The sequence below is a fragment of the Taudactylus pleione genome, unplaced genomic scaffold (genome assembly GCF_031769625.1).
Source record: "Taudactylus pleione unplaced genomic scaffold, aTauple2 ptg000438l, whole genome shotgun sequence".
In the NCBI taxonomy this organism is placed as follows: domain Eukaryota; kingdom Metazoa; phylum Chordata; class Amphibia; order Anura; family Myobatrachidae; genus Taudactylus; species Taudactylus pleione.
Genome location: NW_028284840.1, coordinates 447,169 through 461,947, shown reverse-complemented (window position 1 = coordinate 461,947; position 14,779 = coordinate 447,169). Strand labels below are relative to the sequence as shown.

The 14,779-nt window shown below is 43.7% G+C and overlaps 1 protein-coding gene across 3 annotated transcripts in view; it reads right to left on the bottom strand.

The window, feature by feature from the left end:
* RANBP3L (RAN binding protein 3 like) overlaps window positions 1-13,703 on the bottom strand; it is a 53,932-nt gene extending 40,229 nt beyond the window's left edge. For all 3 annotated transcript variants that reach the window (XR_015869854.1, XM_088447776.1, XM_088447777.1), the window contains exon 1: window positions 13,267-13,703. Coding sequence is in view for 2 of the 3 variants with exons in the window: in XM_088447776.1 (XP_088303902.1) it covers window positions 13,267-13,480 (214 nt within the window). In the remaining variant the exon portion in view is untranslated. The remainder of the gene's footprint in view (window positions 1-13,266) is intronic.
* Between the last annotated feature and the right edge of the window lie 1,076 nt (window positions 13,704-14,779).

Here is a 14,779-nt window from a genome sequence, read left to right as displayed (position 1 = left end):
TGTACATAGACACTTTCTCAAATTTCCCTTGCGCCAACAAATAAATCCCTATGTACAATCCATCTGCTTTGCTGCCCCCGCTCATACAGCCCCTTGCCACCTACATTGTTATTGCAAAATAATTCTTCCCCAGACACCTTATTACATGCTACAGACACAGTCCACAATGTACAGTCATTCTCCAGCTATTACTTCTAGCCAGGCTGAGAACGGCAGCACAGGGCTGGCCGGGGAGGGCGGTGATGCAAACACACACTGGATCAGACTGGGGCGGACTGGTTTTCTGCTCTTGGCAGATGTAATACGAGAGCAAATAACAGGATCAGAGGAGAAGACTTATACTGTAACTGGCTGCAGAACAACACTGGCTCAGCTGCCAGAGAGCGGATAGCCAAGAGCAGCACAATGATACAGTAACCGTCCCCTAACCTGTGGATCATGACTTTATCAACAGCAACTCTGCAGAATAAACACAGGGATAACTAGCATGCACATAATATATTTCCAAAGTACCGCACTATGACTAAGGGGTCTAGTTACTAAGCAGTGTTAGGAGACAGATGAAAAGTTATAAGGTGCCAGCCAATCAGCTCCTGTCATTTTTCAAACACAGCCTGTGAGATGACAGTTTGGAGCTGATTGGCTGGCACCTTAATACTTTTCATTCTGTCTCCTAACACTGCTTAGTAAATAGACCCCTAAGAGTGTTAGCTGCCCGTACATAATATATATATATTATTATCATTTTATATAATATATATAGAACTATGATATTCTCTTATGCTTTACAATTGGGGACACAGAAATAAAACAAGACTGTGGTCCTACTCGCAAGCTTACTTCTATTTGATCCAGATATTGTGCATTTTGTTGCAGTCAAAGCTCACTACACTCCCAAACAATACAAGCATTAATCATAGTAAATATAGTAATGAATATTTAGTAACTAATATATAATCATGGTAATATAGTAACTATAGTATATCCTCTGTTAATAAATGTTTCTTGATGCGGAATAACCATAGCTGGATTTAAGGACAGTAGTTCTGTGTGCAGCAGCAGCAGAGGTTAAAAGGGGGCTCATTCCCTGCTCAGTGCATACGTCAAACTTATTTTGTTTCGGCTCTCCATAAAATTAAAGAGAAGTCATCTGGTGTAAATCTAAAACATATGAGATAAGAATAAATTGCACAGAGTCCTAGCGCTATGTCCTGTTTTGTATTTTTAGCAATCTTCGACAATTATCGTCTCATTCTGCATCTTTAGCATGCAATGTGGTCATTATGCAGATACTGCTGGTATTCAGGAGGCAAATGATTGGTGGTTATAGTGTTAGTGCAGGTCTCCATCTTCGAGCAATGTTAGCGCATTACTGGCAACGCATATCTCGAAGTCACTTCCTTTTGGAACTACAGATGCCAATTGTAATGCACAACGGAATATGCTGCCACTATATACATAAATGTGAATAAATAATACTGGGCCTGCTTCTGACTTGCATGTAATTCAAAATACTGGCGCATTTCGCCATGTTTAGCAAATTGTCCATGTGGCAACTTAGAGCATCTATAAGTAATTCTGAATGATATGCATCTTAGCTGCTTTTCACCTCAATGGCTGAGAGGTCGTTACTGGACGGCAAGGAGAAGCATCCCATGGGCTTGTGGATAAAGCTGTGACCTATTCCAGGGTTGAGCATACGCAAAAATTCCAATTGCAGAAAGTGGACGGAATTGCAACTTGATTACGTCCCCCTGTATTATCAGTGTGTTAGATGTAGACAATTTTCAGCATGGAAAATGTGGGATAATAATCAAAGCAGGACCACACATTATTCTTTAAATGTAAAATAAGTCATCACACATAAAGCACACTATTGCAGGAAGGTTACCTAGATAGCATTTATGGTTGGTTCCCTGACCCACTCCCATCGCAGAATGCAGTGTCTCATTGCCCGGGGGTTGTTTCATGAGGAAATGCACAACAATTATCAACAAACTATCGTCATATATGTTACCCTTTCTTTGAAAATCAGTACAATAAAAAACATGCACAACAGGGTCACACCCATTAAACTTTTCTTTATCATTACAATAAAACACATACAAATATAAAATTAAATTTAGCTGACCAGGACGGCTGCCAAGTCGGCGGCACAAAAGCAGCCGAGGAATTCAAAAGAGAATATTGTCCAATTCTAGAAAAGTAAAACTATTCAGCCAGCGCTGTGCGGAATCGCCCTGCAGTGTGTGAGTAAATCCCCAACAGACAGACTTGGAGAGAATGAATGTGTTGTTCGGTCGACATAGGAATAACTAAATCGCAGATACTGATCATTGGACTGTGTCCATGTTTTAACAAAACTGAAGTGAACGTTTCAGTCAGGAAGAAAATTAGTTCAATACACCGAGATCTAGCGATTTATTAACGAAGGTCTCAGCTGGATAACATTTTTAAATTAGCCTTTAGAGCAGCTTTTTGAAAAACCAGGTCTTTTTTTAAATAAAAGTAACAAATTAATATGAAATAGCCAATTATTATTATTATTAAATAAAAGTAACACATTAATATGAGATATCCAATCATTATTATTAATGTTACTTTTATTTAATGAGATATCCACTAATTATTATTAAATATAAGTAACAAATTAATATGAGATATCCAATCATTATTATTAAATAAAAGAAACAAATTAATATGAGATATCCAATCATTATTAACTATATGATTACCCAAATCACAGTAAATTCATGTACAATTTTATTTTGTATATATTTTTCAGCTAAAATTACGTTTTTATAATATTACTAATAATACTACATTTAACGACAGCGGGGGAGATGTATCAAACCTTGTTAAGAGATAAAGTGGAGAAGTTACACATAGCAACCAATCAGCATCTGCCATTTTACAGATGTGCTATAAATGATAGCTACATGCTGATTGGTTACAATGGACTACTTCTCCACTTCTTCTCTTTAGAAGGTTTGAAACATCTTCCCCTAACTCAGCAATACATAGGGGTAGTATGTCAACCTATTATATCATGGCACAAGGCAGGTGGGTACGGGATCCCGGCGGTCAGAATCCCGATGCTGGTATCCCACCACTTGTTGGTCAGTAGCCTAACCCTCCCCCTCTCTCTAACCTTAACCTTCCCTCCCCGATGCCTAAACATAACCTCCCCCTCCCTGCATTCCAAACCTAACCCCCCCCCCTTAGTGCCTAACCCTGACCCTCCCCCTAGTGCCTAACCCTAACCCTCCCCCTAGTGCCTAGCCCTAACCCACCCCCTAGTGGCTAATCCTAACCCTCCCCCTAGTGGCTAACCCTAATACTTACCGTCAGGATGCTGGCGCAGGAATATTGACAGGTGTCGGGATTCCAGCAATGACATTCTAAGCGCCAGCATCCCAACTGTCGGCATTTTGACCGGATCCCTACGAGGCATGACAGTGTAACACAAGATTTAACCACATTTGTACTAAGCAGCAGTATGGTCAGCATCCAAAGATGTTATCAATACAATGAGCTCAATGGCTGCGCAGCACAATATTTTTCAGGCTCACTTGTGATCAGTAGGGATGTCCAAAAGAAGGGCATAATGTATTTGTTAGGGCACTTCCACCATGGGATAACACCTTTCGATGGTATGTGACCATCGCTTCTAAACTATTTGATGGTTTACACCAGTGTTTGCCAAACTCATTGCTCAGAGAGCACTAACAATGCATGGTTTAAATATTTCCTAATTGGTGCACAGGTGTATTCATTACTGACTGACACATTTTACAAGATCCACAAGTGGAACAAATTATTATATTGCACTTGTGATACTGTGAGGAGACCTGGAAAACATGCACTGTTAGTGCTCCCTGAGGAATGAGTTTGGGAAACACTGGTTTAAACCATTGAGGCTGTAGGCGTGTAGCTACACAGACGACATTGCTGGGCTGCAGAAGCGCAAAAGAGCTTTGGCGCCGGGTCAGTGTTTCTCCCTGTGCTGTATTACATCACCACACATTGAAAAAAGTATACAATGGTAGTAACCTGGGCAATCCCACCATTGCATGGGAAAAACAGCACCACCAGATCGTTTTACGGTGGCCATCCCTAATGGCCAGAAGATGACTGCACACACTGGACAGTCCGCTACTGTCCAACGATAACGTCATTCATTTCAAACTCAATATTACCAAGCAGTGGTCCATTTTATAGCCACAGAACCTGCACTATTGGGTTAAATCAGGGATGGGGAACCTCAGGCCTGGGGGCCCTATAAGGCCTTCGGAGTAATTTGGTCTGGCAATCTGAGCTTTTCTCTGCTAGCCTCATCTGGCTAGCAGGGTGCCTAGAATGACACCTGCAGCCAGAATCTATGCAACAGTTCTGCCTTTAGTGTCCTTAGGATGCTTGATACGGTCACACCGCTGCCCTTACAGCTCCCCGGAGCATCCTCAGGATGCTCCAGGCATTGCTGTAATCACCAGCAATTGTGGCGCCGCCCCTTGTAACATCATGCGGAGAGGGGGTGTGGCCTGCAAATAAGCCCGCGAATAATGTTCTATATATCAAAATGGCCCTCGGCAGAACAAAGGTTCCACATCCCTGGGTTAAATGGTCAATATAGAAGCATGAGTGACCAGCTTAAAGCAAATCTCCGGGAAGGGTAAGGAGCAAGTTAGTAACAATTAACATTTAGTTGGTAATGTATCTTTTAGAACAGCCACTTGGTATCTAAGCTTAGAAATGATTAGAAGCTCTCACACCTGAATTCCTGATCAAAAAAGCATTATAATTTATGTGCACTGGATATGGATTGCAGTACGGACAGATGAAAGGGTCACACTATTATCACAAACATTATCACTAGCAATGCTAAGAAAAATAAAGCACTGTGTAGTTTAGGTGTGGGTCACGGGGAAGGCTCTCAAGATAAACAGAATCCACAGTAAGGTCAGCCTGCCAGTAATTCTTCTTGGCTCTAAGCTCATGAGAAAGTTATATGCCTGTAGTAAGTGTGCCCCTAAACCATTGATACACAGCCAAGATGACCTGGTCAGAACATACCGTCTCCTAAGATACAGCAGGGAGCCCCGTTTCCCGCCAGCAATGGCGCCAGGTGCTGCCAAGTAGTAAAAGTTTTATTAGGATTCACAATTCCGTAGTATGTTAACCTTTTAATTTCTCAGCTGAAGTAACAGGTTATTCCCCCAGCACTTGAAATATTTCACACCTTAGCACTATGCTCTTATGTAACACAGACTATTTAGCCCTTACTCTTAGGATTTTTCGCCCCCCCCCCCCCCACCTGTTAATTAACATAATGAATAGGCGCCTAAAGGTGGATGCAAGGCTGGAGCAAAAATCCATTAACTGCAGTGTCGGTGTCGCCCCATCCCCCCTCCCGCCGACGGCACGCAGTCACACACTGCTGGGGCAGCGCCCAAAAAGTGAGACTGTTCCCCTGAAATTGGATCATTCGGGAGGTATGGCAAAACCATTTAATTTAAACGTGTGTGATATATTATGATTTTTGCCAGTGTATAGTGAAGGATTATTAACCTGAATTAGCACATGTTGTGATAATATGCAGCCCCACTCTTCCCACTGATTTCACTGTAACAATTTGTATTAAAAAAAAAAAAACAACTAAGGGCTTGATTCAGAATAATGCTGGAGACACACTAGAACGATGGATCAGGCAGTAGACCAATCCGACTTCTGAGTGGCCAATTTGCAAGCTGTACAGACTTACCAATCGATATGTCTGGGCTGACATCACAACTCAACGGGTATTTAAATTTGCTGGCCAAGTTGTGATGTCAGCGGTCCCTGCAGCTAGTGTATGGGAGGGGTCGGCGGGTCGCACCGATATATCTTTCAGATACAGTATATCGGCTGTGCTGCAGGGCCGACCTGATATGACTGAACGGCGCCAATGCGGCCTGCCTATGCACTCGTGATATATCGTTTGCCGATCGAACAAACGATATTTCGACAAGTGTGTACTCAGCTTTAGGTGCAAATGAAAACAAGGAGCCATTTGCACCTTGGCAAAACTATGTTGAACTGCAGGTGGGGCAGATTTAAGGGGGGAGATTCTGATTCGGGAAAAGCAGCATCCGAAGTTGCTTCCAGCCCCCGCTGCCTAAGATATGATAATTCAGATATTTGTCCATCTATGTATGTATTTGTTGGATTTCATGTGTCCCAATTGCACTGTCCACTGTATTTGTGCATCCAGGCCATAGCTGTCATGGTTAATTATCTGGATTTGCACGAGCTTCATGCTGGGTGCAAGAGAGCCACCTGAAACAGGCACAGAAGTCAGGCTGCATGCCCCCGAACCTGCCATCAGACACAGCCGTTCAGTACATAAATACTCGCCGCCCACTCGATGTTAGTCTATGTTAACTTTATGTTGGACACAGACGCAACTAATTTCGGGCACATCGAGCGGTGCATGCACACGTTTTCAGACTAAAGGTGCCCATACACGGTGGGATAAAGCAGCCGATCCGACGGATTGGTACGAATTGGCTGCTCTATCGTACCGTGTGTGGGAATGATATCGGACAGAGCGTGCACCTGTGGGAACGTACAACGGACCCCCAGATCTTACTGCAGGTTCAGTCGATCAGGGGATGGGATGTGCGATCCCATGCAGCGCTATGTGGGTGGGGGAGGGTGGAGCCGGCATATCGGCCGGTCGGCCACCCGATCGTACCGTCAGTGTGGACCGCCCGATATGTTGGATCCCACCGTGTATGGCCAGCTTTAGACGCATGTGCAGTCAACTAGATATCGTGAAATCCGTCTGTACCTTCAGATCCGTCCAACTCACCCCCAAAATGAGCACAGAAAGTTAAAATTGGGAAGAGGTGTTTCCTAGCTGAATTCTAAATTTCACTTTAAAAAAAAAAAAAAACAACCTGTCTAGTATTTATTTGCTACATGCAAAAGCAGACAGTATTTACCCTGCATACACAAAAAATGCATTTGCAACCATTGCAGTGCAACATGGTTTGTTCCAGGAGCAAACTGCTCCTTGTTTTCGTCGTATTCTTTTATTTATTTGCACCTAAGATGCATTGACCGTTAATTACCATTAATTTTCTAATTGCTGCAATAACCAGGCTGTATAAATAATTATTTATTTCAGCTTGGTTGTAGAAATCAGAACATAAATGGGAAAAACAGAGATATTATGGCATTGGGAAATGGATAGAGCTAGCAGGTTTGATTATCAGTTTAGACTTCAGTGAAAGATGACACATCGTCATGACAAAAATGCTGAAATACTGCTTTCTTCTGCATGCCAAAGCAGACCAATGAGACATGTAAATATTATTTAAAACAGGTATTTTTTTCAGTAACGTAACAGTACAATACAATACTTCAAAACAAACATTTAACACAAGTCTCATTCAATTACTAATAAAAAAAGGGGATGTTTTTGCGACATCAATGGAAAAACCGTGGGGACGTGTCACTTTAAATTCCTGCACATAGACGGACTGGAAGGAGGTTTCACCATTCTTACTAACTGACGACAAACTTGTGTTGACACCAGAAGCCATTAACACATTACAAACAAAATGTCACATGTCAGCTGCGGCCTGTTACTTCCACCTGTTAGTTTCAATATACATCACAGCATTAAAGCTCAAGTGTGTGGTCTTGTTACTTTATTTATTTAATTTTTTTATTTATTTTAAACAATAGATTTATTCTAATTAGCAACAACACTTAAACATGCAGGAGTGTTACTGTAGAAAAGTAAAGCATGTCTAAATTTGATTATTAATTAACACTAATCACCATAATTACTATACAGTAAAAAAAAAAAAATAATGATTTTCTATTATCTAAAAAAAAAAAAAAAAATGTAAATAAAATCTGGGAGATTTATGGCCTGATTCAGAGCCGGTCGCTATTTGCGCTCGTTCGTTCAAAAGAAAGGGGTGGCTATTCAAATGAACCGTTCGCTCTTTGCGGTCTGTTCGCGCCTCTAGGTCTGAACGAGCGAACAAAACCTGGGGTCGTTTTTTGGGAAACTACGCCCCCTGGCCGCTCGCATCCTACGTCATGTCCGCTATTTATTAGATTCATCGAGTACATCGACCAGGGTATGAGCTGCTCGCTATTCTTGTGGTTGGTTTTTGCTACCACAATTTTGCGAGCAGTTCTGGCTATAAAATAACCCAGTGACGTGCACACTGACGCTGCTGTTTTAATTATGCACACCCATAAAACGCCCGTTTTGACCTTTAAGCACGCCTGCGATCGGATCTCCACTCCCCGTTTTCAAGCACCTTCCCCTGTAACCACCCACATACGCCTCTTTCTGTCACTCAAATTATCAGGCATTCGCTATTTTGCGAGCACATGAATTTCGGCCGCACTGACTGGTTCGCGCATGCGTATAACGATCCGTACGCATGCGCAGTTGGGCAAGCATCGCTCAGAGCGAACGAGCGGCCGCTTACGAGCGGCTCTGAATCAGGCCCTTAGACGTCAACATTGCAGCAATGACAATACGGCTGATCTGTAAAACGAATCAAAACATATTGCAAAACTAAAAACAGTATGTAGGAAAAAATATATTAACATAATTATAAAAAAAACAAAGGTTACCGATACTTGTCACCCAGTTCTCTACTAGGTCCCCATAATTTAAATTTCTAGGGGTTATTGAGATGTACAGCAGCAGACATGTCACTTTCAGCTGATTCAGACTAACCTCCTTATACTTAAAAATGGTTTATACTGCAAACTGGCTGACAGTTGTTCCAGCAGGCTTTCTGCTGTCATCATCCTAGTGGTCACCTCTCTTCCCCAGGCGTAGGACCAAGAGTGTAATGAGATAGGAATGAAGTGACAGAGCATTGTCACAGCAATGTCATTGTGATGTAATGTAATGCAATGTTTAATGATAAAAACGTCCTTTAGTAGCAGAAGGAGAGGTGTCAGCTGTATATTAAAGCAATTAAAGTCTGATGAAGATCTCCTGGGGCCCTAGACGGGACACTGACTTGGGGCCTCTCAATTTGTATAGACAAAAGGCATACATAGCAGATTAGAGATATCTGGACCCCTCTGTGACCACTTGGCCCTAAGCAGGCATCTGGGTTGCCTAATGGAAAATCTGTCTCTCTGTGTAATGGAATAACAATAGTAAAGTACACATTCAGGTCACATGGATCTTTCATAGACCTGCGTGACCTGATTTAGAACTTTGCTATTGTTATATCTTTAACTGGACTGTTTATAAAAGGTGTTTTAGGATCCGGTCACTTGGCCCAAGTGTAATCCTGAATCTAACCACATTCAATCCAATTTTTTTAAATGTTTGGGGGGCTCCCACGTTAATCCCCCTAAACTAAAAAATGGAATGCGTAGACAGGGTTAGTGGCTGCCACGACCGGTCTGGCCATCTGGAAAAAGCCAGAAGGGATGGTCCGTCTGTCTGAAGATTTGGCGGAGCATCTCCGCCTCCGTCGCTCTGCTCAGCTGGCATGCTTAGACAGGATGTGCTGCGAGGCTATGCCCATTTTCCCATGAACAGAAAAAATGCTGAGCCGAATTTTAGTCTGTACCTGGTAGCAGAACAAATATTGGGGGTGCTCTGGGCCAACAAAGGATTTTTCAGGCTCCGGGAACTTAACGCGGCTATGCCATCTTGGGTGCATGGCCGTGCCTCCCTATCAGGCCTTGGTATAGCCACCTCCCCCTCGCACTCCTAGGCTGGCTTCTAGGCCCACATATGTAGCCAATGTATGAACATCCTATGGGCCATATTTAATTAGGCTGTGAAAAGACGTCAAATGATGACGTCATTTTCACTTTTCTCCATATGCAATTTCAAAGACTTTTTGCAGGTGCGAAAAGTCTTTGTCAAAAAACGGGGATAACTTTTCACCATATAATAGGGGTTGAAAAAAGTGCAGAATTGGGGTTTTGGGGTGCAGACGTAAAAAAGTACCCTGTGCCCCTTGGAATGTCCCCTAAAAGTTATCGGTGTCAAATTTTTTTGAAAAGTAGCATAGGACACCCCAAAAAAAGTGGTTTAGTTTGGGGGCGAAAAAAAAAGTTGGGGGACAAACTTAAAAACTAGCAAAATAGACTCAGGGAGGATCCCCAAGTATGCGGCAGGTGGTTTTTTGGTCGTGGTTGGTTTGCGGCATGTGGATTTTTGAAGAATTTTTAAAGTTCACTTTAGGGATTTCAAAATATGCTTGCACCCATTTTCATGTACCCCAAATTTGATGGGATTAGTTGTTTTCCAAAAAAAATATTGCTAAATGCTATTCTTCACCACATTTTCAAAGACGCATAAAAGCACCTGGCGAAACCATTTAAAAACCCCAAATACCTTTAGCAGGCCAATTCCTGCCAGTTTGTGAGCTAAGCCAATGGAAATGCAGGATGTCAGCAAACGTCACTGGGTCCTTGAGAACTAATAGACGTTCATGAGACTAATAATCACTGCATCCACTGTGTCTAAGCGACTTTAATTCAAAGTGTGGTGGAGCAAAATAAATATTGTTGTTCCTAGACCCGAATAGGGAATGTAGTTATCATCCTGACTGACTGGAGGCCGACGCTCAGAATGCTGGTGCTAGACTCCCGACACCAGTCAGAATCCCAGCGCCAACATCCCGACGGTAAATACTGGGGTTAGGGGGAGGGTTAGGGTCGGGCACTACGGGGAGGGTTAGGGATAGGGTGCAGGGGGGGGAGGGGGTGTTAGGTTTATGCTGCAGGGGGAGGGATAGGTTTCAGCTGCGGGAGGGAAGGGTTAGGTTTAGGGGTAGGGTTAATATACTTACGTGGTTGTGTCTGATTGCAACCCAGTTGGGATGTCCACGTCGGGATCCCGTACCCCTGAATAGTGATGTGTTATATTGACTTTGTTGTGGTACATTTAGATGCGTCCAGATTTTGCATAACCAATAATATAGATGTGACTTAATAGAGGATTGTCCAAGCCTAGCCCCAGAGAGACATATTTGAAATTCCAGAAAATTCCATATAGCAGCCAAACAACCCCTGCATTCCTACACGCTGAGCAAACGCTTCCAATCTACCTGTCTGCTCTTCTCCATTACACTCCACGCCCCCCTCCACCTGGGTGTCCATCAGAACAGCCGACCAATGCAGCCAGAACTCTCTAATGCTGATTCACAAAGAGTGCAAGGAACAGATGAGATTGTCATGAATGGTTATGTAGTGGCCGGCAGTGTGTCACGTTGTGTACATCCCATAGCAGCTCCCAGGCTTTAGGGACAAATGCAGTTCCCTGTTTCTCTTCAGGAGTAGAATTGCTTGTTAATTCAATTGAACAATTATTATTATTATTATTATTAAAGGAATCGGTATGAAATACCGCCGGCCGCATGGCGGTTCGATTCCCGGCACGCCTGGCCGACAAAAGCAGAGTTCCCAGGAGCGGAAGCCCGACAGCGCTGGAAATCCTGATCGTCCCTAAGGTAAGTATAAACTAACCTAACCCCCTAACCCTAATTAGGGGTGCCCCCTAACCTCCCCCACAAGTGCCTAACCCTAGTCCCCCCTCTAAGTGCCTAACCCTAACCCCCCCTTCCCCACTGCCTAAATCTAAATCCCCCCCGGGTGTGCCTAACCCTAACCCTCCATCCCCCTAGCCTAACCCTAACCATCCCGGGGGGTGCCTAATCCTAAGTCCCCCCTGGGTGCCCTAAACCTAACCCTCCCACCCCCTACGGCTGTCCGCTCGCGGCGCCCAGCATCCCTTCGATCGGGATGCCGGGCGCCAGTCTCCCGGCATCGGGGAAATGACAGACTTTTAGATATAGACGCCGGTCATTTATCCCACGCCGGGATAAAGGAGTCGGAAAGCCGGCTGACGGGATTCCAGCAGCCGGCTTCCCGATTGTACACCATTATTAACAGTTACTTGTATAGCGGCAGCATATTCCGTTGCGTTTTACAACTGGTAACAAAACAGTAATAAAAGAAGACTGGGTAATAACAGACAGACAAAGAGGGCCCTGTTGCAAGCTTACAATCTACAAATGAAAAATAATAATAATACATAACAATAATAATAAATATACAGAGTGCCTAAACTCCTAATACCACCTGGCAGTAGTGGAACTAAAGGGGCCTACTATCCATTACACGACTTTGTGAACAATCCAACCAAAACCAGGAGGTTTTGGTTGCACTGTTCACAAAGTTGTGTAATGGATAGCCGGCAAGGACCAGCGATGCGCGTGCACGCTGGGTCCTTGCCGACCCCGACTACTGAACATGCCCGTCAACCTGACAATGCTCATCAGGTTCGGCATGTTCAGAGATAGGAGGTCGGACTCCTGCACTGAATGACGTTCAGTGAATGCCGTTCAGTGAGGGCACCGCGGTGACCTTCTCTGAACGCTAGACATTCAGGGGGTCTATTTACTAAGTAGTGTTAGGAGACTGAGTGAACAGTGATAAGGTGCCAGCCAATCAGCTCCTATCTGTCATTTTTCAAACACAGCCTGTGAGATGACAATTAGGAGCCGATTTGCTGGCACCTTATAACTTTTTACTATGTCTCCTAACACTACTTAGTAAATAGACCCCTAAGTTTTTCAGGTCGCCTAGTGGATAGGCCCCTTAAAAGTCACAGCCAGAATGGACTAAGCTTTTCTAAGCTCTGCCTCAGTTTGACAGTGCAAGCTGGGACTTATAGTCCCACCACGGCTGGTAAACCACAGATTGCTGCAGAAAAGAGGCGTAAGGGATCAGCAATTTAGGACTTCTCTGTTCTTCTGGAACTACAAACCTATGCAATCTCTGCACTCTCCTGTGCCCACTCATATCCCCTAAAGATTGTAAGCTGCCACGAGCAGGGTCCTCTGCCCTTTGTCTTCTCTACATAACTATGCTGCCTGCTCACTGTAATTATCTATCTATACTTTATATACTGTATCGGCCTGTGCTTATAGGTTTGTTGACAATTTTATCCCCCTTGAATGGCACTGTGGAGCATTATATGAAGTGCCATAGCTGATGTCAAGGCATGCTGACATTTGCAGTTCCACAATAACTGTAAAGACTATAGACTTAAGTGGGCAATGACCCATACATGTAACATGCACTGCCATCCCATCATTCACATGTAACATACTCTACCATCCCATCATTCACATGGAAAACTTTGTAACTTATGCTGACTTGGTGCAAGCATTACATGCATTGAGTGACACATGATTACAGTGCATTATTGCTCACCTCTGGTGTAATCCTGCTGTCCCTCCGGGTGGCTGGGTGCAGGGTCCTGCAGGTGAGTGCTGGGGCTGGTTGCTGGACCTCTGCCAGCAGCGATGATGCACATGTCGCCTTTCCCAGGTAAGTATCTGGCACTAGCTGCGTTGTGGCTGCACAGGGGCTCTATTTCAGGGTAGAAAACATTCTCTCTGATTATAGGAGCCTGCTGATTTCTCATACCGACCTACTCACACTTCTGGGACAAAGTTCTGCAGCTGGCCGAGTACAGTGGGTTCTAATAATAATTAGAAATACAGAATAGCAGATGGTCTCCCAGGTTGCAGGGGGACAAAGCAATCCAATCCTCTGACTCATTCCCCGGCTATAGTCACTAGCGATCACCCCCTTCCAGGACAGCTTCGGCCAGGCAGCAGTATAGAGAGGCTACGTGCAGGACTGTGTGAGCGGCGTCACAGGGACTGGGACCTTTAATGAGGGCGCAGGGCGGGGACATGCAGATGAAGCGGAATCCTCTAATACTAGTGAGTCAGAAAGGCTTGGAACTAGCGAACGTGTGAGGCGGGGATATGCAAATGAGGTGGGATCCTCTGACATCAGTGAGAGGCGTCAGAGAGACTATGGCGGGGGTATGCAGATAAGGCGGGGATCCCAGTGAGAGGCGTCAGAGTGACTGGGACTTTAATGAGGGGCCGGGGCGGGGATATGCAGATGAGCAGGGATGCTCCTCCTCCAGCGTAAAGACTTGTAAGATCTGTACACAGGATATCACATTTATCTGTGTAATGTACACACAGAAACCAGACATCAGCCAGTTCATCCCGGTATTCCCCCAATACTTTTATTCAACGTCAGACTAGATACTCAGCATCTTGTGGTGGAATTGGTGAGCTCACACCACATAAATCATAAACAGTGATATCTATATATTATTCTTTCATGTAATATGCTTCAAAAAATAAATATACAATACCATGCAAAAGTTTTAGGCTGGTGTGCAAAAATGCTGCAAAGTAAGAATGCTTTCAAAAATAGAAGTAATAGTTTATTTTTATCAATTCACAAAATGCAACATGAATGAATAGCAGAAAAGTTAAGTCAAATCAATATTTGGGGCTGTATTCACCATCTCTTTTCACCTGCAATTGTAGCGATTAAGGGCCTGATTCAATTTGAGGCGAAATGTCAGAAATCGATGATGTAATTTTCGCCTATTTCAATTATGCCCGTATTCAATTACATTGACTTTTCGCAGGTGCGAAAAGTTAATGTAAAAAAACGGGGATAAGTTTTCACCAGCCTTTTGCTGGCGAAAAAAAGTGCAGAATTGGGGTTTAGGGGTGTAGACAAAAAAAAATAGCCTGCACCCCTGGGAATGTCCCCTAAAAAAGATGTTTGCCAAAAAAATGAAAAAAAAAAAAATCGGGACACCCCAAAAAATGACCTTTAAATTTGGGGTGAAAAAAAAAATACAGAACAAACTTGTAAAAAAGCCAAATTGAATCCAGAGGGGTTCCCT